The 23,104-nt window shown below is 44.1% G+C and overlaps 2 protein-coding genes across 4 annotated transcripts in view; one reads left to right on the forward strand and one right to left on the reverse strand.

Moving 5' to 3' along the window:
• Window positions 1-23,104, reverse strand: part of cdi (center divider) — a 49,801-nt gene that overhangs the window by 2,000 nt on the left and 24,697 nt on the right. The window contains exons 3-8 of one of the 3 annotated variants that reach the window (XM_036816664.3): window positions 13,464-13,585; window positions 2,696-2,894; window positions 2,547-2,632; window positions 2,168-2,423; window positions 303-2,107; window positions 71-118 (exon numbers count right to left, since the gene is read on the reverse strand). In XM_036816664.3, coding sequence (XP_036672559.3) covers window positions 97-118; window positions 303-2,107; window positions 2,168-2,423; window positions 2,547-2,632; window positions 2,696-2,894; window positions 13,464-13,585 — 2,490 coding nt within the window. In that variant the 3' untranslated portion in view covers window positions 71-96. The remainder of the gene's footprint in view (window positions 1-70; window positions 119-302; window positions 2,108-2,167; window positions 2,424-2,546; window positions 2,633-2,695; window positions 2,895-13,463; window positions 13,586-23,104) is intronic. The other 2 variants (XM_036816663.3, XM_036816662.3) reach the window with 2 other exon arrangements.
• ATPsynD (ATP synthase, subunit D) overlaps window positions 16,359-23,104 on the forward strand; it is a 33,985-nt gene continuing 27,239 nt past the window's right edge. Inside the window, exon 1 of the mRNA XM_070996654.1 lies at window positions 16,359-16,363. The gene's annotated coding sequence lies outside the window, so the exon portion shown is untranslated. The remainder of the gene's footprint in view (window positions 16,364-23,104) is intronic.

Consider the following 23,104-nt stretch of genomic DNA (forward strand, 5'->3'; position numbering starts at 1 on the left):
ATTTCTAGAAAATTTGTGACTTTTATGATAGCGTGATTTTAATATGCTTTCAGCGAAAAAAGTCACTTACGTTGCTTGTGCGTTTGGGGCTCGAATTTATACCATGGCTGTGTTTAACCTGGGATATGCCGAAATAATTACTTCGTATATATTCAACATTTAAGATATTAAATTTCTATCGGTATACGACATTTAGACATGCATTTTTAATTGAAATCTAACAAGTTTAGACACAAAAGCTCTTTTCTAACCATTTACGAAATACAATATAGTTAAAGTTTTATAAGATCCAATATACTTACTTGATTTCACTATCTGCGCTGACACATGCATCGAGCATTAACTGCGCCTTCAACTTGTCATAGCAGCAGTTACTACTGTTGCCCCCGCCGCCGCAACCAAACCCCAACGACCCAATCCCATTCAGCTGTCGGCCGAAACTATTGTTGGTTATCGCTGCATCCGACTCCTCGTTGAAGCATGAAAAGAACCCACTTTCGATGGAGTCCCGTCTCGTAAGGTTCGTTTTCAAGGGAAGCTGCTCGCACGAGTTCTTCATTTCACTTAGATCGCAGGTATTCTTCAGTTCGTCGAGCTCAAGATCGGTGCATGATGACACTGAAGCCGGGGTTTCCACCAACCTGGCTGAGCAGCCGGACATGGGAGTGGGTGAAGCCAGGGCCGTAGCTGCTGCACCGCAACTTGTTTGGTCTTTGGATTTCTTGGCGCTTTCAGTCAGATCCTCACAGGAATTGGACGCACCCGCTGAGGCAGTCAACGTGATGGTCGATGCGCTGGACTTCAGTAGAGCTGGACTCTCGAATTCGCTGGTGCTGTTACTCTTCATGCTGGTGCCATTGGGGCCACGAAAAAGAGGATGCGTGTACAAGGAATTCGCGCGGTATTTTCGAGCGGTGGGCACGGTGGCCGGACGCACAGCACTATCATCACTACTAGACTCCGCATCCGCACAGTTGCCACCGCCATCGGGATCCTCCCCTTCCGAGTTGCAGTCATCGCAGTCATCCTCTTCCGCTGTCAATGGTGTTGCTGGTTGTGGCGCATTTGCACTGGTCACTGGGAGAGCAGAATTGCTATTTCGCTGCGGGAGCCGGAGTTCAATGGCGCTGTACTTTCGCGTCATATGCGGCGATACGGGCAGACTCTTTGGTTCACTGGGCGTCGCTGCCGTTGCCTTTGCAGCAGGCTTTCCTGCTGTCGCCTCATCCGTACTCCCTGGTCCTCCCTGGCCCACCGCCTTGCTCTGCATGGCGGCCAGCTCTTTAAAGAACGGCGCCAGTGTCTCGAAGCATGAGCTGAAAAGATCTCCCACTCCAGCTGCATAGGTTTTTGGATTGGCGTCCAGGATCTTCTTAACGCCCCGCAGCTGCGCCAGCGCTTCGAACGGATTCGGTTTGGAGCCGTTATGATCCTTTTCAGAGGTCGGCTTGTACTGTGGATCCTTCAGACACATTGTTTCGCCCACTTTGCGCAGGGTAAGAACCGCAGGAACAGGCTGAGGAAGTGGCGGCGGATCTGGAATAGCCGTGGCAGGCAATTGAACCGAAGTCAGCTGCCTGGGTGGCGTTGGAGAGTGCGTGGAGGATCGCTGGCGCTGCATCTGATGACACCGCGCCTTGTCACTGGGCGACGTGTGCATGGGAAAGTGGATAATGTTCTCGCTCAGCGATCGCCGGTGCAGCAGGATCTCGGCCTCAAGTTTCTGGGTGGCTCGTCGCACTCTAGACTTCAGTATGTGATCATCGAAGCCATTACTTCCGGCGGATCCATTAGGCGTGCCCGGCAGCGCCGCCGAAGCGGACTTTTTACTCGGGAATCGAAAGCCGTCTTCATCCACTTCCCTCAGATGGCGGGGTGTTAAAGTACCCGCTGGAGCAGTACAAATAGTGGCCACCGTGGGTGCAGATGCCCGGGGAGTCACATTCATCGTTACATTCTCCGAATCGCTTCCTCCTGGAGAGCAGTTGATCAGCTCCAGGGAACTAAGTGGGCTCGCTCCTGCCGACGACTCGTGCTCGTACTTCTCCAGCATCAGAGCCAATTTTTTGGTGGCATCATGGAAAGTGGGGCGGCTCTTTGCATCGTACTGTAAGTAACTTAGCGGTTTAGAGAAACATTTTCATACTGAGGATAGGGTAAAACTTACCACACAGCAGTAGAAGGCCAGGCGTAAAAAGACAGGGGGTGTATCCATGGGACACAGCTCGACAAATGCCAGATAGTCCAGGCCAAACGACGCAGTGCGGGGCATTAAATCCGGATCCGCTTCGATCCGGGCTATGATCTCGCACTGGATGATGCCAAATGAAAAGACATCGCTCGTCTGGTCGTACCACTGACCCTTCAGGCATTCCGGACTGACCCAATAAGGCGAGCCAACGGTCTCCAGGCGTGATTTTCTACTGCAAGCAAGCCCATATTAGGATTAGTTTATTTGTTCGTTAATTTACCAAAGAGTTAAAAAATATCAGCTAGTTTTAGTAGGTTCCTAGCTGATATTTTGGTTTAGACCAGGATACACTTACGATTTCACTGGTATCTTTGCGGCTAGACCAAAGTCACCCACTACGGCTTCATACTGATCGTTGGCCAGATTGCGAATAAGTACATTCTGAAACGAGATGGAGGATTAGGATGGGAGCTCATTGGCATTCTGAGAAGCTAGCACACTCACCTTGCTCGTCAGATCCCTGTGGAAGATGCCCGCGTCGTGGACGTAGGACATGCCGCGCGCTATACCCAGCGCCAGTCTTATCTTCTGCGTGGCGCTGAGCACCACCTCCTTGTTGGCCAGCAGCTGCTCCAGGGAGCCGCCGTTGATGTACTCGGTCAGAGCATGCAGTTGGCCCTCCTGCACGCAGACGCCCATGAAGCTGAAATATAAACAAAGAAGGAACACGGCACGTCAGTTAAAGTTTGCCACTGCATTGCAACTAAACTATTCGGAGTGGCCCGAATAAGTTTCACTTTCAATCACACAACTTGACGGGCACTGCAACTCCCCAGAGCTCAGATTTCTTATCGCCGGTCGACATGCAATCGGCCACCCCCCACTGATTGTTAGCATTGTTTCAGCCTTGATTCCGATGCACAGCGAAATTGTAATTCGAAGCCCCCGATGCGGCAGGAGCACGCAATAAAAAGAGAAAGTTTTCCCTTGACCGGACACCCAGCTCCTTGGTAATGATGGGGAGATGGCATGGCACCTCCTAGGATTTACAGAACAAAGGAACCACTTCCTAGGCACTCATCTCCACTTCCTGTTCAGACAATGTCAATGACTCCTAAGCCTAAGGAGCTCAACAGCCACTGATACTGACTCATTCCCGGAGGGAGGACAAGCTGAGGTCACCACCAGCAGGCTTGGGAACCGGAACTGTAAGCTTATTAAGAAAATGGCAACGCATGCGTCTGCCTTCTGCCAACTCCTTCCTCCAAACAGAATGTGCAGTCAGGTAAAAAAGGTTAAATGCCGCCAGACAGGGCTGACAGCGATGCTCCGAGGTGACAATGAACTTTCGTTCAAGTACAAAACCAAGACAGGTTGCATCATCACTTAGATACCCTGATAAGATATTATGGAGGCAACGGACCTTTTTGAAACTAGAAATAAGATTATCTTACTATTTAAATATAGAAATTTCCTATAGTTTGAGTATATTATGCTGAGATAGACCGGCATAAACCCGACCGATTGGAGCATGTGACTCAGGTCCCGTGCAGGTGTTCAATATAAGGTTAATTTCGATAAGGGTTCCGTTTCGAATTCGTCTTTTGTCAAACGGTCTAATCGGACGTTCAGGCATTATCACCGCACATGCTCGATTTTGGCCAGTTCAGTTCTAGGTTAAAGCCGTGGCGCAAATTGTTTGCCAAATTGTTGGTAACTCTGGGGCGTGTGCGAGATAAGCTTTATCGCCCGTCATGCCGCCATGCAATTCTTCTATAAGCAATATTTACTGTAGCTATATTCTTTAAGGCCACCAAATGGCGTTTGAAAAGTTTGATTTACGTATGTGTGTCCGATTGGGCCATTAATTTTCACTTATAGTTCAAATTAATTTTATTAACCTAACCGCAGAGCATCAAATCCTTAATAAATTTCGCAAACGTTGTGGAGGGCGGAAGTAATTGCTTTGAGCACGCAACCTGTCACCCCATCCACCCCAAAAACAGACACCTTTCTGTCAGGCTGTCAATAAAGCTCAGGACAGGGTCTCCAGGGTGCGACTGGGACCGTGACGTCAGGGCAATGGCAATCAAATGTTACGGCCAACCCCAACACCTCATAACACAACAGCTCGGAGGTCTCAACGCATTACCATATGCGTTGTAAAAGGGGTTGGCTTAGGCCACCAGTTGCATCCAGTTGTCTTTTACCGGCGTTTAATGACTTGCGTGATATGCGGCATTAGGAATCACAGCAGCCCGATTGAATTATCAGCGCCCTAAGGGGAGCTTAATAGATATCAGTCTGGTCACTGGCTTTCCGGCAATCAAACCTGAGCCTCGAGTTAAGGATAGTACAGTAAAACCTATAAAACAAGAACTGCTATTTTGAATTCAAAAAATTTATTAAAGATAGTAGTTTTTTTTTGAAATAAAAGGGATATGAGAAAAAAGTTACACAATAGTGTGTTCAAAAAACAGTAAAAATTCATTAAAAAAAAATACATGGAACATAATTCTATAGTTTTGTCAGAAAAAAATGATAGATATGAAAACCACTTTTAGTTATATAGGATTTTAAAAATATTCTTGATTTAGAGAATGAGGTTTTCATAAATTAATCTACATTTGCTTAAGGCTTACCTCTATCCTATACGTATACTTTTTGATTCTAGAAAATTCTACCCATGGGGAGCTGACTTTATTTATGACAAAACGCTATTACGCTGCATAAAAAATAATGAAAATGTCTTGGGCAAGAGGGCATGACCCTTTTGAGATTCTTGATAGATGCCACGCCAGTGTGTGGCAGACACATGTCAGCCCTTCAGACAGCCCAAGGGCTCGGCTCAGCGCGGATCTGAAATGAAGTTATCACAAAGGCGAGACAACAGCTCGTCGATCCCAGGTGTTGAAGGCGATGATGGCAGGGGACCAGGCCCAGGCCCAGGTTCAGTTCCAAGGCCCGAGGGTTCGCTGTCTGCCGCACATCCTCTCTGCCAAGAGACACACCTCCACCTCTACCTCTGCCTGAGCTCTGCCTCCTTCCACTTTATACCGACTCGTGACCGTGGGTGCAGCAGGCAGCACTTCCATTTGCATGACCATCGCCGGGATTTACGGTTCTAATTCAATTTATTTCCCTGCGTGATACACGATTAGCGCCCCGAGTGAGTGCCCCATCCCAGTGCCCCATGCCCATGCATCATGCCTCATGCCCCAATGCCCTTTTCCTGCCCATTAGCGGCTTACATTAAGAGGATTTGCCTGCAGTTAACACCTTTAATGTGCGCTTTAAGCCGTTCTCAACTCAACATGGCATTGAAGAAGAGATCTGTTGACATAAAGGATTTCATTTGGTTTGGCTCTCGTCAGCATTTGATGGAAATGTACTGAAATCAAGGGGCTCCAGATAAGGAAACGCAAAACAAAGCCTTTTGTCGAGTACTTGGTTAATTGGGCAGTTAATTTATAACGCATTCATTATTTTCGGAGCCGCAAATTGATTAATAAATTATCAAAAGCGAAAACAACGCATTTAGCAGTGGGCGTGGCCAGACATGGGGAAGCCAGTTCGTCGACATCAAATTGGCTAAAAATGCAAATCGGTAGCCGGGAAAAGGAGAAGGCAGGGGTAGGAAATCCCGGCAAAGGTGTCTCTATATCCCTCCTCCAGCAGGAAATGAATACACGTCGAGTGTCTAGTGCCTAGGCTTTTGCCCACTTCAAGATCTGCAGTTCAAGATGCCGAGATGCAGGAAGCGAGAACTACTCAAGCGGCTATAAACCTCTGAAACTGCCGAAGAAGCATTGTTCTGGCAACGTTTAGATTTTCAATTTGTTTTTTGTTTCTCGCCGGTTTTCCACCATTTTCCCCATTTTTGCCAGTTTTCTTTTTCCTTGCCCCTGCAGCCATGGAGATGGGATTGTGTTAAATTGAAATGTGCTGCTTTGCTGGGTGTTACAATATTTGTTACAAGCATTACACAGTTTTCCCGGGAAAACGGTGTTCGTTCGACAATCGACAGTCGGCAGCCGGCATTTCTCTTGCAAGTCGCAATGAAAACCATAAATTGACACGTTTGCACGTTTCTCCGCCGAGTCTGCGCCAATTGGTTTCCCAGACTTTTCGCAGACGCAGACAGAGAGTCAAACTAAAGCCGCTAAATGCCGCTGGCCAGCTTGGTTATTAGATAGGCTAATAAAATGCAAAATCCCGCTTGGAATTCTTTCACCCGTGTGTGTTGCAATCGCCGCCGAGGCATTTAATGTTGGCAAATCGAATTGGAGCATTAAAGCATTTTGTGCTTAATTGAAAATTATTACCACAACATCAACGGCAGCAGCAGCAACAGAAATTGCAGTTGCAACTGCAACAGCTACAGCTACAGCAGCAACAGCACGATCGCGGGGTTAAAAGGTTGACACAAAGTAAACAAAATTCGCTTTTAGGCAAACAACAAATAACCCACAGACCAGAGGACCAGGCCCAGTAATACCAACTCCCAAAATGAGACGGTGGCACTGGAGCAGCAGCAGCAGCCGGGGGCGTGGCAATGGGCGTTATAAATGGTCCTAAACGCTGCCAACTGCAATTACCATTCGGCATTTGCGATTGGCGGGGAGTAAGCGCCGTACTATTTCGAAATGAAATGATTGAATTTGGTTTTCAATTAGAAAAATATGCAAAACGTGATGCGAAAATTATGGAGATTGCAGCTGCAGCAGCCACATTTGTTGCCACTTCACTTCCTCTTCTTGTTTTCACTGCTGACCGCCTTTTCAAGCCATCACCATCACCATCACAATCCCATCTACTTGCAACCCAAAAAGAAAGCTCATGTATGGCCAGAGAGGGTGTTGCATAAATCTGAATATCTAATGCTCGCTTTTTGTTGTGCAAAATTGATTGAAGTGTATTGAAATTGATTGAAAGTTGATGACATAATTTCGTACGAAAAAGAGAGACAATGGACAAACGCAAATTGGAAGTGAATGTTGGCAGCCGGGCCAAAAGATGGCCAATAGCCAATGGCCTGGCCGTTGGGTGAGAGATGTTTTATGGGACATCGGCCTGCCCGACACGTTTATTTAGCATTTTATGGCTTTATTTTTTCAACATGCGGAAGCTGGCAATTGCAAGTGCGATTTATGCAGACAAATATGCGACGATTTATGGCCTGGGAGGGGATAAGAGATAATCCATCTAAAAATTTCAGTGAGTAATTGCTGTCAAGAAACTTGTTACAACACGCTACACACTACAGCAAAGCGAACTGGAATGCAAGGCAGCTCATTAAATTCCAATCTGTATCTGCATCTGTCCCCCAAAAAAAAAAAAACCCTGTGTATTGTGCGATACATATTACTCATCCTGCTGCTCTGCTTTTTTATATTTTTACATGTGTTGGCACTTACAGCGACACAAAAATGTACAATGTATGTAATCATAATAATGCCATCGTGGGTTCAATGACTTGCAATTGCGTTGTTGTGCGCCGTGGATGTTATTGTGGCTGAGACATAAAGCTTTACCAAAATAAATGAAAACAAGAGAAGTGCAATACATAACCCAGTTTTGGGTCAATGAGTTTAGTTCAGTCTGACATTGCCAAAAAGGCCAAAAACGCGATCGATGATGGTTTGGCTATATGGAATGCATAATTTCTGGTTTGCTATAAACAAACTACTGGTCTAAATATAGCCCACACCTCTGTGATCCATAAATAGACGACGATAGACGAGCAAGTGCTAACGATCCGTGATGCAAATATTGACGTCAATGCAATTGACGATCGAATCGGTTCGAATCGAATTGAATCCAGATCGAACAACCTGATCGCTGGGGCGTCTAAAAACAAGCTGCCTAATGAAATTGCGCGCGACAGTTTACCAGGCCACGTTGATCATCAATCAGAAATTAACCCAATTTAGCTCTCTTGAACTGGCTGCAATGGCAACGATCTCGATCTTCGATCCGTGCCACACGGACCAGCTGCAATTACAGGCTATCGAATCGACAATTGACAATCCATACCATACCATATACCATACCATCCACAATCGAGGAGCAAACATGAAAAGCTGCGCTGATAAAAGTGCGCTGCAAGTAGTAGTCAACCAGTCTGGCAGTCAGGTATCCATTAAGCAATAAAAAGAAATGTTTATATGCCCGCAATCATGACACGCTCTCTTTCGGTTTTCTGATGTTGCTGATGTTGGTGATGTTGCTACTACAGCAGCAGCAGCAGCAGCAGGTGTTGCTGTTGCAGCTTGTCAAAGTCTAGAGTCTCGAGTCTGGTAACTGTACAAACTACCAGGGGCTGGAAATTAAGGACTCAATTTGGCCAGACACTAAATCCCCTATTATACAAAGCTTAATTATAGATGCGGGGATTACCGATTGCGTATGGCGGATTTCGCATTGCGGATTTCGGAATTCACTCATGAATGGCCAATTTAACCCATCTTGCACAATAAAATTCTCATTAAATTGTCAACAATTTCTGCTCGTTCTCGGCAATCTTTTCATTAGCCCGACAACAATGTGCCACTGGGCGCCCATTCGTTTCAAGGCCAGGCATCTCGGTTTATTGGCAAGCATTTCATTCCGTCTCATTTTATTTTATTTCATAAAAGGGGACAGAAATGAGCCGCCAACGCTCGGCGACACACAAATCAAGCCAAGACAAATAATGGCCGAGAGACAACAATGTGCAGTGTGCAGTGTGTGGCCCCTCGAAAAATGGAGGCTTGTGGCAGGCACATCGCATCTACTATAACGCCACATTCCCGCTCTAAAAACGACCTTCACATGACGGCGGGTCTCTTGACTCATCGACTGGCTATCGAGTCATTCAATTAAGTGCAATCTGACCTTAGTGGAATCTCTTGCAACGCCAACGCCGGCTTTATCAATAGCCACCGCTTGCTCAAGTCCCACGAAATCGGGGTCAAAGCTGCAGCCACTCGTGCGGAAGTGTGAGTTCGCGGTGGTCCAAACTCTTAACACCTAAAGTCATTAACCCGCGCACATTTGCATGCCAACAATTTGTCAACATTTGCCCACAACTTATCACCTGCTTAGCATCGCAGTCGGGCGCAAAGATCAAGTGCCGCCACAGCAAAAAGCCAATGGAAAAGCAGCAGAAACAGCAGCTCTGCGGAAATTCCACCATTGTTTGCCAACGTAATGAGCCGACTGGGCCAAGAACTGTCACATGTCTTACTGCTCGGGCTTAACTCGCGTTAAATGAGCGTTTAAATGGCTCTGAGAGCCACAGGCAGCAGCAGCTTGTTTGCTTTTCCCCTGGAGTTGATATTTAAAAAAAAGGGGCAAAACAAAAAGTGTAGAGAACCCGGCGCCACCATCGTCATCGCCGTGTTTACATTCGGAGAAAGGCACTCAATGGAAGTCAACTGGCAATGGGATTTGTGAGTCAAACAATGCATATAGTGCACTGCCAAGAATGGTTTATAAAACCTAAGGTGTTAAGCTAACAAAAGCCAATAACATAGGTAAGAAAGTTCTTACTTGGATGGTGGATTTAAATCTAAAAGCCTTTTTATTCTCTGAAGGAATTTCTTCTTTTTGTTATAAAGAATAAGGTGCTATTACCTAAGAATACTAAATAATATTTTGTTAGAAATGTTTAAAGAAGAATGTATACCAGCAGTCGGCAGGGGGTTCTATTCAGCGGGCGTATGGAAAAGTTTACACATTCTCTGCCGCCACACAAACAGTTTACAATGGTCGGCATGCACGCAGTGATGAGCTGACCCTTCTATTGTGTGTCGACCACTGCTGTATACCATAATGTTAAGATGATATAATGGTAAAAACATAATGCTCTTTTCAACAGCATCTAAAAAGTTGTATTTGAGTAAAAGTTTAAAAAGGTTTGGTTTTTGGGGAAGACAATTAATTTAATGTTCTCTTTGTATGTGATCCTAATATCTTAGAATAAAGCAACATGTTTTTCAGTATTCTCGCAGTGCATTATGCTGCTGGTAAGTAGAGTGACTATCTGTCAAGTTGGCGGCTGCCTGGGAGCGGCGACAGCTACAAGCCATGTGGGTGGGTGGGTGTTTTTCAGTGGGTCCAAATGGGGGCGGGGCAGGGGACAAATGCAATGCAATTGCCTGACTCGCCGCCCCGTTCCCATTGTGCGACATTCCGCATTACGGCGGGCGCGTGATAAGCCCATAAAAAATACACGCCAACGGCAACTACTCAGCTACTCAGCCGAGTGTGTGAGAGTTTCAGTTTCAGTTTTGTGGCCAATAAGTCACCCATTCGGGCGTGGGTGTAGTGTAGTGTGCATTACTATGCCATACATGTGGATGGCTGGGCAGCATTCGGCCTGCTGCCGGCTAGAAAGGTGGTTTCAATTACCCAAAGATTAGTTCTATTGACGCTCGACTGCATTGGCATTACACCCCGGACTCAGAGAGGCGGGTTTAGACTGAGAGATGGAGGAGGATGCAACGGTACAGCTAGTTCTGGACGCCAATCAATAGGCTTCATTAGCCGGATCGTGGAAGTCCGCCATGGGAGGCGGTGGCCCGCATGGACGCCCAGCGGTGTAGCTGTTAAAATTTGACAGTTAGCCGACAGCCGCGATCGTTAAGCATCATTAAACATGCCCGCCAACGAGAGCAGCGCCTAACTAACTACTAACTGCCAGTTAGTCAGTCCGTCAGTTAGCCCGTCAGTCAGTTAGTCGTCATTTAGTCGATCTGGGAGCGGAGTGTTTAGCGATCCACGTCACTGATAAAATCACAATCACAATCGCTGAGCGAGGATCTCAAATCGCGGAACTGAGCAGGGTTCAATCGGGTGGAACATTAGTGGCCCCCATATGGATACACTGGGGGAAATAAAGAGGCCATTAAAGGCACATGAAATGCCATAATTAGGATGATTGAAATGCACCTCTTAAAATAAGATTGAATAGCTATGAAATGTTAGAAGGTGCAGCACTCACTAGAGAGGGTAAAAAAAAGGAAGGGGGGGGGGGGGATTCAATTGCTTTAACATTTATGGTTAGCATGTTTTTTGTGGGCAATAAAACGTATTTTACGCTATTAAATGAGGTGTACTGCCAGACACTTTAAGGCAGTAATTACTTGACTAGAACCCCTTCTCAGGTGATTTATTACGATAGCATTTACAAACTGTAATGAAGACATTTCTGGTATATTATGGTGATATTTAACCCCTAATTAAGAACCCAATCCATATTCTTGATTGAAACTACTTGTTTTTCCAGTGTCGACATTACGTATAAATAGCCCTGCTGCTGGGGAGCCATAAAACAAAGATCTTAATGCGTGTGGCTGAATTTTAATTTCACTAGCCAGCCAGCCGATGGCGCCGTAGCTGCATTCCAGACTTTTTCAGAATTTTCATTTAATGCCTACGAATAAAGAAAAGTTGGCAGCTGCAGCATAGTTGTTCTTGGCTGGCTGAATGGCTGGATGGCTGGCTGTTCCGCTGACCCAAATCCATCTCTCAACGAGCCGGGCACACAGCGAAATAAGTTGGCCAGGCCAGGGCATTTAATCAACAGAATCCGTTGCATTTAATACTCTGACTGCGATTCGCCGCACGTTTCACTCAGCTGTTTTTGTGGGCTAGATGATGACAGATGTCATAAAAATCAGGTGGTCTCCGCTGCCACCTGGAAAGCCTTGGGTATTAGAAGATCTCTTCCATAACGGATTCTTTCGGATTAGAGGAGGTTAAAGTTTGAATGGCTGCTGGCGCACACAATCTTGTGGGAAGAATGGCAGCTAATACAGCAGACATGTCTCTTCCCATTTTCGGGGTGTTAACATTGTAAATGAAAGGGCGGGCCAGAAAAAATACGAAACAAAAAAAGGTCTAAGCCAGAAATTGCATATTCATGGAGGCAAACAGGAAAAAGATGGGCGGTGCAAAATGGATTGGTCCGCCTGTCTGGCAGTTTACGGAAAAAAGTGGCTAAAATAGAAAACAACAACGGCAATAGCAACAGCAGCCGTAGAGCCGCAAAAAGTCCCTGAGAATTGCATACAATTGAAGTCGCTGCCATCAGACACTCATTGTTGCGTGCAGTCACGTGAGGATACAACAATCCAAACAAAAAACAATAAATAAAAAAAAAATAGTATAAATAAATCCGAAAAAAGCCAGCGAAGTGAGTAAGCTACGCAGCTTGGCAATTAAATCTAGTCAAGTCAGACAGACAACAATGTCATGAGCCTTTGCCATATTGTTTCAGACTTTGCCACTCAGCCAATTACATCAGCAGTTTTTTTGTGTGTGACCCGTGAGAGGGTCCCCTCTTAACCCCCTGCCCCCATTTTCCCCCTATAAAAGCCAACACACACACCTGGTCACTGCCAAGGTAATTACAGACAGTCGGTGCAACAACAGCCAGTTCCTGAACTTGACCTTTCCACTCGGGCATCTGAAATGTTTTGCGCGATTTTGGTCTTGAACCCGCTGCTCTGAACTCCAAACTGGAATGGAACTCTTTTTTTGGAAATGCCAAAAGCAAATGGCCAGCCGCAAAATATAAACAAACCGCCAAAAACCATAACAAACTCATTTCGGTAAACAGTAAATATTTGCTTAGCATTGCTTTGAAAGCACTCACATCATTTCAATAAAAATTCATATCCATAATGATGTCAGTTTAGTCAGTGGCCCCCGATGTCAGAACTTACAACAGGCTGAAAAGTGAATCATTCCCCATACCATTCGTTTATATTCTGCTTTCAGTTTTTAGCATAGGTCAGTGTTTTTGATGATGCCAGCCAGCGTAGTTTTTACCCCTAACAAGCACCGAAATCGAGTGTAGAATATGCGAAACTGAATTGAATCCGACAGAGAACATAAACATTATTTGCGTAGAATTCAAAATAAAGACCCCGCGCGATGAACCCATTAAATTGTTTACGTAATCCATTTAAATGAATGGTCAATTCGCGTCGAGGTGCGAACTGAATGCGTAAACACAATCGGACCACATGATCATCAAAAGCTAAGGGAATGAGTACATTTATGTGTGTATATAGTATAGTATAGTCGACAACAACAATCATTCATTCGCAGCAGTCAAGTTTGCAATTAAAATCAGAAAATGAGTCATGGCATTGACCCATAAGATCCAGCTCCACTACGTTATGTTCTTGTTTACTCGCGATTAGAATAAGTATGATGATGTGCTATATTTAGCTGGAATTCTTTTGCCGATAAGCTGGGCTTTGTGATGTTCTTGACTTACCTCAATATATTCGCATGCGAGAGCTTGTTCAGGAGCTGCACTTCCCTCAGCATATTGGGTCGATTGGCCCGCAACTGATTCATCTTGAGCACCATCACCTGGCCGGTTGTACGATGTGTGACCTGGAAAAATCAGAAAAACATTGCCAAAATCAGAAACATGAATTCATATATAGCAAGTAGTAAGTGGCAGATCCATAAATCGTTCTGCCGCCGCTGACAACTCAAGTGCAAAATGTGAGGACACGGCTAAACTAAACCAGGTATGAACATATGTATTTTTGCAATGTTCCAGGGTCAAGTTCGCTTGGAAAGTTGCCGGCGAGTGCAAAGCAAATATCGAGAGCTGGAGGATAATTGCATCGAAACAAGTGAGACAACAAGCAAAGTGGTTTTCACGGATTTGTGCAGACCAAATGAAAAATCAATAAACCCGTCTGTCTGTCTGCGCTTGGTCCAATGCAATTTGATGGTCGGCGGTTAGCGAGCCAGAGATGTCTGCAATCACAATTAAAATTGTAAATTGAATTTGCCTTTTGAAGGTGGGTTGGGTTGGACACCGTATGGCAACATAGGGTTAAATGTCAGTTGGCCCCGCTTGCCCGGAAGGCATCCGCGTAGGTGCTATTTCTGTACATCTTTACACTGGTGGAAAATGGGTTTTTTCTTATATATAATGAAATACAAGCTGTAGAATTCAATATGATAAGAAACTATAGTTTCTTTAACTACGAACAATTATTTAAGATAATCCGTTAAAGATATTCCATCTAAAATGAATTAAATAAAGCTGTATTTCGGACATGTTCCCATTTATATTTCTATATTTTTGAACATTAAGTACAGCCACTTATTTATTTAAAGACTGTCTAAGCTGTCACCTTTTAAACCCTGAGCTAATAATAAAGAACATTTATAAGTTAATGCTGTGTCTCCCTGTTTAGAGATAACACTTTTGATTTAAGAGCGACTTTTTCTCAGTTTAGAGCTCGTCGTCTGAGCCGGGATTGCCACTTGGCGCCAGACAACATTATTCACAATTCACTTAAATAAATAGCCCCGAGTCTTTGCCAAGGCACACACGTCCGTATTATGTAGACAATGGCAACTAGTGTTCAGTTCAACTCTTCTCGGGTTTTATTCTATTTTTATGCCGCCAGCGAGCAAGGCAAATAAGTAGTGAAAACAAACAGCAGGCACAGGAAAAGGCACTTCTATTCCTTGAGCGCGAATTTCTCGGCTCTTTGCTAATGGCAGCAAATTAAGTTTCCTTGTGTTTCCCGATCCTCAGAAGTTGGGTCTATAGGTGAGTAAGCTGATATATGCTGGTTGGATAGGATGGATGGGGGTATGCGTCCGGGGACTTGGGAAGTTCGGGACACGTGTGCGTGGGTGACACACACGACGCCGACAACTACCACGATAAAAAAAAAAACTTCAGTAACAACCAGAGTCGTAACCAAGTCATTGTCATTCTTTATTGTCCTGTTGCGCTTTTAGCTCATTTCGGCTTTGTGCTGGCCTCCATTCCATAGCTTCTAGCCGCCTTTGCGTCGGTGTTAACAAATTTATGAAGTTTCTGTTGCCATTTGCTATTTGCTTACGCCCAGCGGGCAAAGTCCAATTCACGGCGGTCTGCAGTCATGAGTTGTTTGGCTTGTTGTCTGGCAAAAAGCAGCAGCATTTGGCAATCAGAAAAAAGAAGGGGGTAGCTGGAGGTGATCGAGGTGTTCCCAAGATTCTTAACTCGGCTCAGAATTCGATTTCCGCTTCGTGTCACTTCATTTTCGGCCATTTGCTTATCTGCCACTCAAAGAGCTTTCAATATACTTTATACCTATATGTTTTCCGCAAAAAAGTCGCCTCATAATGCTGACACACCCAGCCGGATGGAACCTCAAAATATATTCGGGTAAGGCAGTTCTCATTTAAATTGCTGCCGTTCATCATATTGATTTAACAGGCTAGCTTCTGTAAGTAATACCATTTTTAGCTCTATTCAAAATTATAAATAACATTTAAGCAAAAATAATATTTATATTTTTGTAAGAATTTTGTTTTATTTTATAATTTGCTTCTGCCATCTAAATAAGATTAAAACCAAAAACAATACCTATATATCTGAAAGATTTCTGTTTTAATGTTTTTTTGTTCTTCCATCTTCCTTATACTTCTTATTGCCATACGACACATGCTGAATGTCGACTAACTGGATGGATTTAGTTTAAAAAGTTATGGCATTATTGGCGAATCCAGAGGAAACGGGGTAAAAGCTGTAGACCCTTTGTCCTCTAGGTGGTAATGTCCAATAAGTCTACATTTAATCCAGTGTTATTGATTATTTCCGTTTTTTTCTATTGAAATATTTGAACGATGAAAAATAGTACCCAGAAGTTCGTTTTAACAACATATGTATAATTCTCCTTAGAGAAGTTCCACTGTAAGTCATTCTTTAATTACCGAATTATTTGTGCGTTGTGCGTGACCAATAAAGCCCGAAAGCTTTATGTCTGTTTGCCAAATTGATTTGCATTAAATGAGTCCCTGCCTTACAGCCCGTCGTCACAGCCTGTCATCCCGACCGAGCGAGCATCAAAAGAGACGGGACACGGGCACTCCCCATTGAGTGTTTGCTGGGACAATTAAACCATTAAATGCATTTTAGAATGCTTTAGAAGCGCTTAATGAGCGCTGCTGATGAAAAGAGGCAGTTTCCACAAAATGCACGCTGGGTACGTGTATTTAACCAAAAATGTTCGAACCGTTCGTGCTGCAGACAAAGCGAATGCAGTGGACCAAAAAGTGGCACGTCCGAGTTCCTAAGCCCGAAGACTGTCGGCCTGGCCAGCAACTGTGCTAAAAGAGAACTCACTCGGTCCAGTCCACTCAGCACACACATGTGTGGATTGATCTTTTGCTCGGCGGCCAACTTCAAAGACCGTTGGTTTCTTATTGAAAAGCGTTTAGGCCAGCAATGACGTGAGAAAAGAATTACCGACGCGGCTCAAACACACAGCCCATACATCATACATGCCCAGCATCGATGGTCTTCCAAAATAATCAATTACCGGCGAAATCCGAAAACGAAGGTGTTCGAGTGAAAGAAGCCTCCATTGATCCGATCTGGGTCGTCGTGTGTGGGAAAGTTATTGGGTTCTAAAAGCTTTTTGAACAGCTTAGAAAAATCCCGTAATTTTCCCCGAAATTCATTGGCACCTCCTCCTCAGCTGCTGCATCGTTTAATTTTCCCCCAAATGGGTGATAAACAAAATCGGAAATTATTTATGAAGGAACATATACCACACACACACACACTTCTGCTTTGTTCTGTTTGCTTATTTTAAAGCATGGAAATGCTTTTAAAATTTTCGTTTGCTCTCCAAATAATGTCCAACTTTAAGTTCCGCCAGTGGATAACTTAAACAGCAGACGGAGGAGAGAGTGAAGTCATCGTCATCCATTCTGCGCATTCAAATGTAACACATCAAATCATTATTACTTAACCAGTTTAATGGCCAGCTGAGATGGTCCTCATCTCCTCATCCTCATCCTCAGCGCATTGCATCGATGGTTATGTCAACAGGCGGCAGCATCTCGGCATGCAAACAAATTTCTTGTCTTTTGCCGTAAATACTCGTATTTTCACTTTCAGTTGAGGCAAAAATGAAAATAACAGCGTCCACAATAAAATGGTGGCTGTTGCGGAAACAAAACAACAACGAAAGTTGCCGCACCACCTCGCCAAAAAACATCCTTTTTGACCAAAAGGCCAGGCTTTTTGGCCGAAACCAGTCGCCTCGGCGGCTGCTCACACTGACATTTCAGCCGGCGGAAAAGAAAGAAGAAAAAAACAAAAATAATAATACCATTAAACAAAAAATTGGTAATCGGCATAAGCAATGAAAAACCCGCTCATTTCCAGCTTGAGTTGCATACATTCATATATATTTTTGTTGGCCGAAAAACGCGTTTTTGGCCAACGGACTCGACATGGGGCACACAACACACGTGTGACATTCGATCTGCGGCGGTGCCAGGTTAACTTCGACTCGATTGCACCGGCTACAACATATAAGTATACTAGTTGGTAGTGAAAATATTCCAGCTATTTTCACGTTTCGTTTTGCTGGTTAACAAATACTTAATGCGATTTACAGTTGGGTTTTTTCATTCACCAGAGATACTCTGCGTCTGAGAGATACTCAGCCTGCCTGGCTGGTCAATCATCTTTCACATGGCAGCGTGTTGTGGCAACACGAGTTAGCGGTACAATGTCACCAGCGGAACGGAGGAAGGGATCGGATCCCGAGACAAAACGTGTTCTGGCACACTCCACCGAGTTTTTCACGCCGCTGTGCCAACCCAAACCCGAACCCGAACCAAAACCCAACCAAACCCAAGAAATACGCACTCCCCACTCACAGACAGCAAATGTCGGCTAAAACCATGTAAGACAAATATTAGGCGAGAGGTGTTGCTGCCACCAACTTCTGGTCATATTCCCATTCCCAAGTTGTTGGCAGAAAAAGAACCAGCTGAGAGTGCTAAGAGCTGATGGCTGGAAGCCGGCTTTGAATGGAATTTAACCCAGTTTGCTTTCTTCTTTCTCGCCATCTAGCTACAAACTTGCCGTCTTCATTTCTACCAAGACAACTGGCTTTTCAGTTTGGTTTCGGGCATCAGGGGCAGCCGCTCTAAATGGCCTTTATTGCTATGGTCAGTTATAACGAGGCAGTGGAGAGACAACAGGTGACTTTGTTTGGTTATTTGCATGGAGCACAAAACGGGTTAAATGGGGATAATATTGCACGCTCCATTGTCACGATAGATAGGTGGGTCACCTCTTGAAGGAATGTGTTCTTTCTAATTTTCCTATTTAATACAACACTTAACCCCAAAATTATCTTTCAATTTAATGTTTAAGCTAACCCCGAAATAGAAGTGTACTATAATTAACCTTGACGTCTGGTACTGACGTATACCCCAATATTTTTAGCCATCATGATACGCTGAAGTTATATTGACCCTATCGGTATAGTCGCCGCTATATCATCAGCCCATTCAAGTGTTAGGATTATAATTCAATGGGTAATCTAATCAGTTGTCGCCGAGTTTCGGGCCAATCTTATCGGCCCATGGAAAGTTCAGCTGCCCAAGGGCAGACTTATGATTGGCCATAAAGATGCATCCGTTGGTGGGTATGTGTATAGAGATGGGGTGGTTTCGTAGTTTCGGTGGAATTAATTAGCCAAAAGGCGAGTGAGCGTGTGCATCAATCACCATAAACATTTATTAAGCCGGCAATAGCGGAACACAATTGCAGATAAAACTCCGGCCAGCCCCCAAATACCAGATATATATCTCTATATTATGCCGGGACCACAAAACAGAGTCGTAAACAACGGCAGCGGCTGTAACTAAAAAGAAAACTATAAGCTCAAGTGCCGTTTTAAGCGATTTCGAATTTGGTTTTCATGTGAAGCGAGCGGAATTCGCTGTTGCACCTTGTACATTCACACCATCACTTTTCCAGGTGCTTTAATGGGCGGCAGTGGGCGTGGGACGGTGCCGCATGTGTGGGCGACCAGGAAGTGTCCAATTGAGCAGTGAAAATCAAAGAATATATTTTGTTTGAAGGCTTCAAGCGAAGATGTTGCAAGCAGGCTGCAATTATCAAGAGAGATTTCGGGGGCAAGATACAGTTTCAGATTTATGCAACCTTTTATTGAACTTGTTGGGTAATGCGCCTCGGACATAAGATGGTTATTATGGTTGGTGGCCCCACATGTGTTTGTGCTTTTAATTGTTAACGGAAGCTTTGGCGTAGTTATGCAAATGCGGTTCGCTTTTGTTTTTATTTGGTTTGGTTTTTTGTTTGGCGGTTGCCGTTTTTTTTTTATTTTCAGCTCCTGCTTGTTGTTTCACCTTTTCCTTTGTGGCACATGTTTAACAAAATTTTATTTCGTGTTAAGCAAATAATTTAACAAGTAAAATGTTGTTGCTAGTTGATGTTGCCGGGGCAGGAAGCAATGCCAACAGCTGCAACTGCAACGGCAACGGCAGCAGCAGCTCACGCATATTGCACAACTTTTAGTGGGAGGATGAGGTGGGTGGGTGCTGGCAACATTTTTTTTTTGTAACAACAGCAATTATTAGCTGTTAGTTGTAGGCAACATGGAAATTCGATATCAAATTGAAAAGCCGAGGGAAAAGTAAGTGTTTTCGCGGAGGCGGGGACAATTAACGCATACTAAAATCCAACAGCCATGCATCACGAACACGCGGAAATTGCAAGTACATCCCATGTATTTATCAGCTAAAGCTCAAGCTAAAGTAATAATAATAACAAACATTGCATAATCAATTAAATCTGACAAGGAGGCCTTACTGCTATCAGCCTTCGAGATCACCTTCAGCAGTTCATTGCACGTTCGCCGGATTGGATGGGTTGGCCTATCTGCCCATCGCACTCGTATAACTAAGTATAGTTTAATGGCCCGTGTTATGTCATCGTCATCTTATTCCATTTCGATTCCAAAGGCCTCCGTAATGCTGTTCTCACGATCTGGGAGACTCTAGGACTCGCTTTAATGACATCGGACGACAGCTAAGTTTACGATTACACGACCGGCGTCGTATCGGCCATAAAAAGCATTCAAAATCGAACACGTTCTACATATTGAATTATAACAATGTCACAATAGGAACAATCTGGCCGTCATGTGGGATGACTCGGCAGTCCGGGTTCTTAACAGTTTTTGTTCGGATTTCAGTCCCAGTTTGAGGTGGATCATGCATACGCTTAAAGGTTCGTGAGCCGGCCCTACTACTCCTCTGAAATTAATAAACTAGACTACGTGCCTCCTATGGATACTGAATACGGCATGTTTGTTTGTTTGTTTAGGTGAGGCGCACGACGACCAGGCATTCTTGGATTGGATCGAACCTGATTTGTTTATGGGCTTGCCCAGCTGCATAGCATATTTCCCTCTGATCCACAAAACCTCCTAACGGAGAACGTCGACGACCCCCTGCCAAGACTGAAAGTTATAGTACACCTACTATTAGCTATCCGCCGAACCGAAGGTCACAATCATTCGTAATTCTTGGGGTATCAATCATTTGCGGTTGCGGAATGTGCTGAAATGGGCAATCCGCACATTTTTCAATATATATACATAGGTAATGACTTAATAATTTACCGAACAATATATTAGACTGATTTATAGTGGCCGCTGCTGTGCTATCTGTGTCCCGCTTCACCTCTATTTGAGTACTTAACTTTACGATACTCCGCTGTATACCGTATAGCGTACAATAATAAAATTAAAAGCCGCTTAACTTGTTTACTTTTGCATCAATGGCATGGCAAAAGACATAATAAATGGGTTAAGCAAACACACTCTTACCAACGCACCTAAAAACCAGCAGCGTCATTAACCGGCGACGTTGTTTCGGGCTCGTTGAGTGCCTCAGATAGTTGAGGGATCTTAGATTGTAGATACTCGCACTCACGGAACGATTGCATAGGAATTACGGGTTTCAGCTATTTCGTTTTCTCTAATATTCGGCGGGAAAAAAACACCCCAAGGTAGTTCCGCAAAACTCTGTCGGTTAAACTTTAACGGGATAACCTTAGAAAGTGTTAGAAGTACTCACATGACTGAGCTTTTAATGTCTGACTCATGTGGATGGATATAATCATAAATTACAATAAAACCAAGTGCATTTTTATATTCATTAAGCCATGATGCAATCGAGGGAATTCACGGCTGTTTATTTTTAACCCTAGACCACACACAGCTATCATATTATACTCCTGTCAAATCTTCTAGCAAATATTTTACTTTGTATTCTGTAAACTCTGTAAGCTTTGTGATTAACCAGAATTACAAACAGCTATCAAAACAGTGCGTCATTTATAAGGATCGTGTCGGTGTCAGAAATAATTTAATCTCTAAGACATGGCTAAAGCAATTAAATGGATAAATGTAGCACAAAATCAATTAAAGACGTCTTGTTGTACATGAGCAGCAGCAAAAGACACCACCATACGTACATATATCGACAACAAGTCGCGTCAAACAAACTGTGCTAAATACCAGAAATGAAATAAAAATAAAAAACCGCACAAGACAGTAGCAAACTGTTAATTGGATGTGGCGACTGTCAATCGATAGGTGGAAGTGAAAACCAATACGAGAACAGAAGAGAACATTAAACCTCCCCGTCTTCCAGTGCGTTTTTCAAGTACGTCAGCAGGGATTAGGGGTGTGCTGCGAAGCAATTTGACCTTAGAGCCAAATTGATCGAACTGCCAATTGATCGGGTGAAAAACATTCACTTTCAACGGGCAGAGCGCAAGTTTCCGTTTTATCGAATTCATTCTGACGGCGCCTGCCCATCCCTTCTTAACCATTAAGCTCTTTGATCACATATGCGCGGCGAGTAAGTCATACAATTTAATTGCTTTTATCGCACGCCTTAAATCGCAAACATCAGTCGATGTGGGCTCTGTCAATTAAATTAGAAAACCTTTATGGCTCAGAGAGTTCCACACACAAGCGCACACACTCCAATAACAACTAAAGAGCCGAGAATGGTGGATGAGCCGATGCATTTGGCCAGTTGTGACACGTCGCCGTGATTAAAATCAACATAAAGTCCAGACACACGCCTTCCGCCGGCCTCCCCCCTCAGTGTTTTCATTAAATGACAACAACAAGCACTTCCGTTTCCATTGCTTTTCTCCGGCTATTTCACTAAGTGTGGCGCATTTTCCATAAGCAGTCGTGCGTCTCCCTATACCATCCTCCTATCCCCTCCACTTGGCCCAAAGCCCAAACAAGCTAGCGCGATCCAATCAAGACGACTCAGGCTCGGATCGGTCCCCGTTGCATGGTGACCATAAAAGGGTCACTGGCATGCTGCTGGCGATTAGCACAAGATGCCATTCGAAAGGGTTTTCGCCTCCCTATTTGGCTAGCGAAAACATAAACAAGATGGGAAAGTTGCAGTCCGGGATGGGATTTGGAAATACCCTATGGCATGGTATTATAGTTCATTAACTAAGTATGCAGTCATGTTACTCAAAAAATATCTATCAGAGAAACTTCTAGAAAGAAGAAAGTTGGAACTATTGAGTTTTGAGAGATAAGTGTTAATCTTTTGAACAGAACCTTTTTAAAAAAATATTGAGTTCTGAAACTGCGACTATAAATAGATAGTATATAAGCTTATTAGATATGATCGTTTCAAAAGATAGTATATCTTTCAATCTGATATGAAGACTAACTATTTGAAATCGTCCTATGTGAAGTTTTCTTTCCAGCTGGTAAAGAGTATGAAAAACGTTATGTACTCTTAGATTCAAGGGTATTTTGGCTAGAGAGCCCACCACCAATCTCTAGAGAGATCTTTTGGCACAAAGAGCTGCATTCGAGTTCCACGCAATTTCCATACCCACTACGAACCGAACTTTGTCGGCTTGTTAAGTGCGATCGGGTACGAAATGTAATTGGTTTGGCGCGTTAATAATCAATTGGCGTTTACATTTTAAATGTGGCATGCCGCGGCCGAGGAAAGGCGGCAGCGTTTGTTCTCCCAGCGAGACACCGAAGAATTTCCAGCCAGGCCAAACGG

The sequence above is a fragment of the Drosophila suzukii genome, chromosome 3, assembly GCF_043229965.1.
Source record: "Drosophila suzukii chromosome 3, CBGP_Dsuzu_IsoJpt1.0, whole genome shotgun sequence".
Taxonomy (NCBI): Eukaryota; Metazoa; Arthropoda; class Insecta; order Diptera; family Drosophilidae; genus Drosophila; species Drosophila suzukii.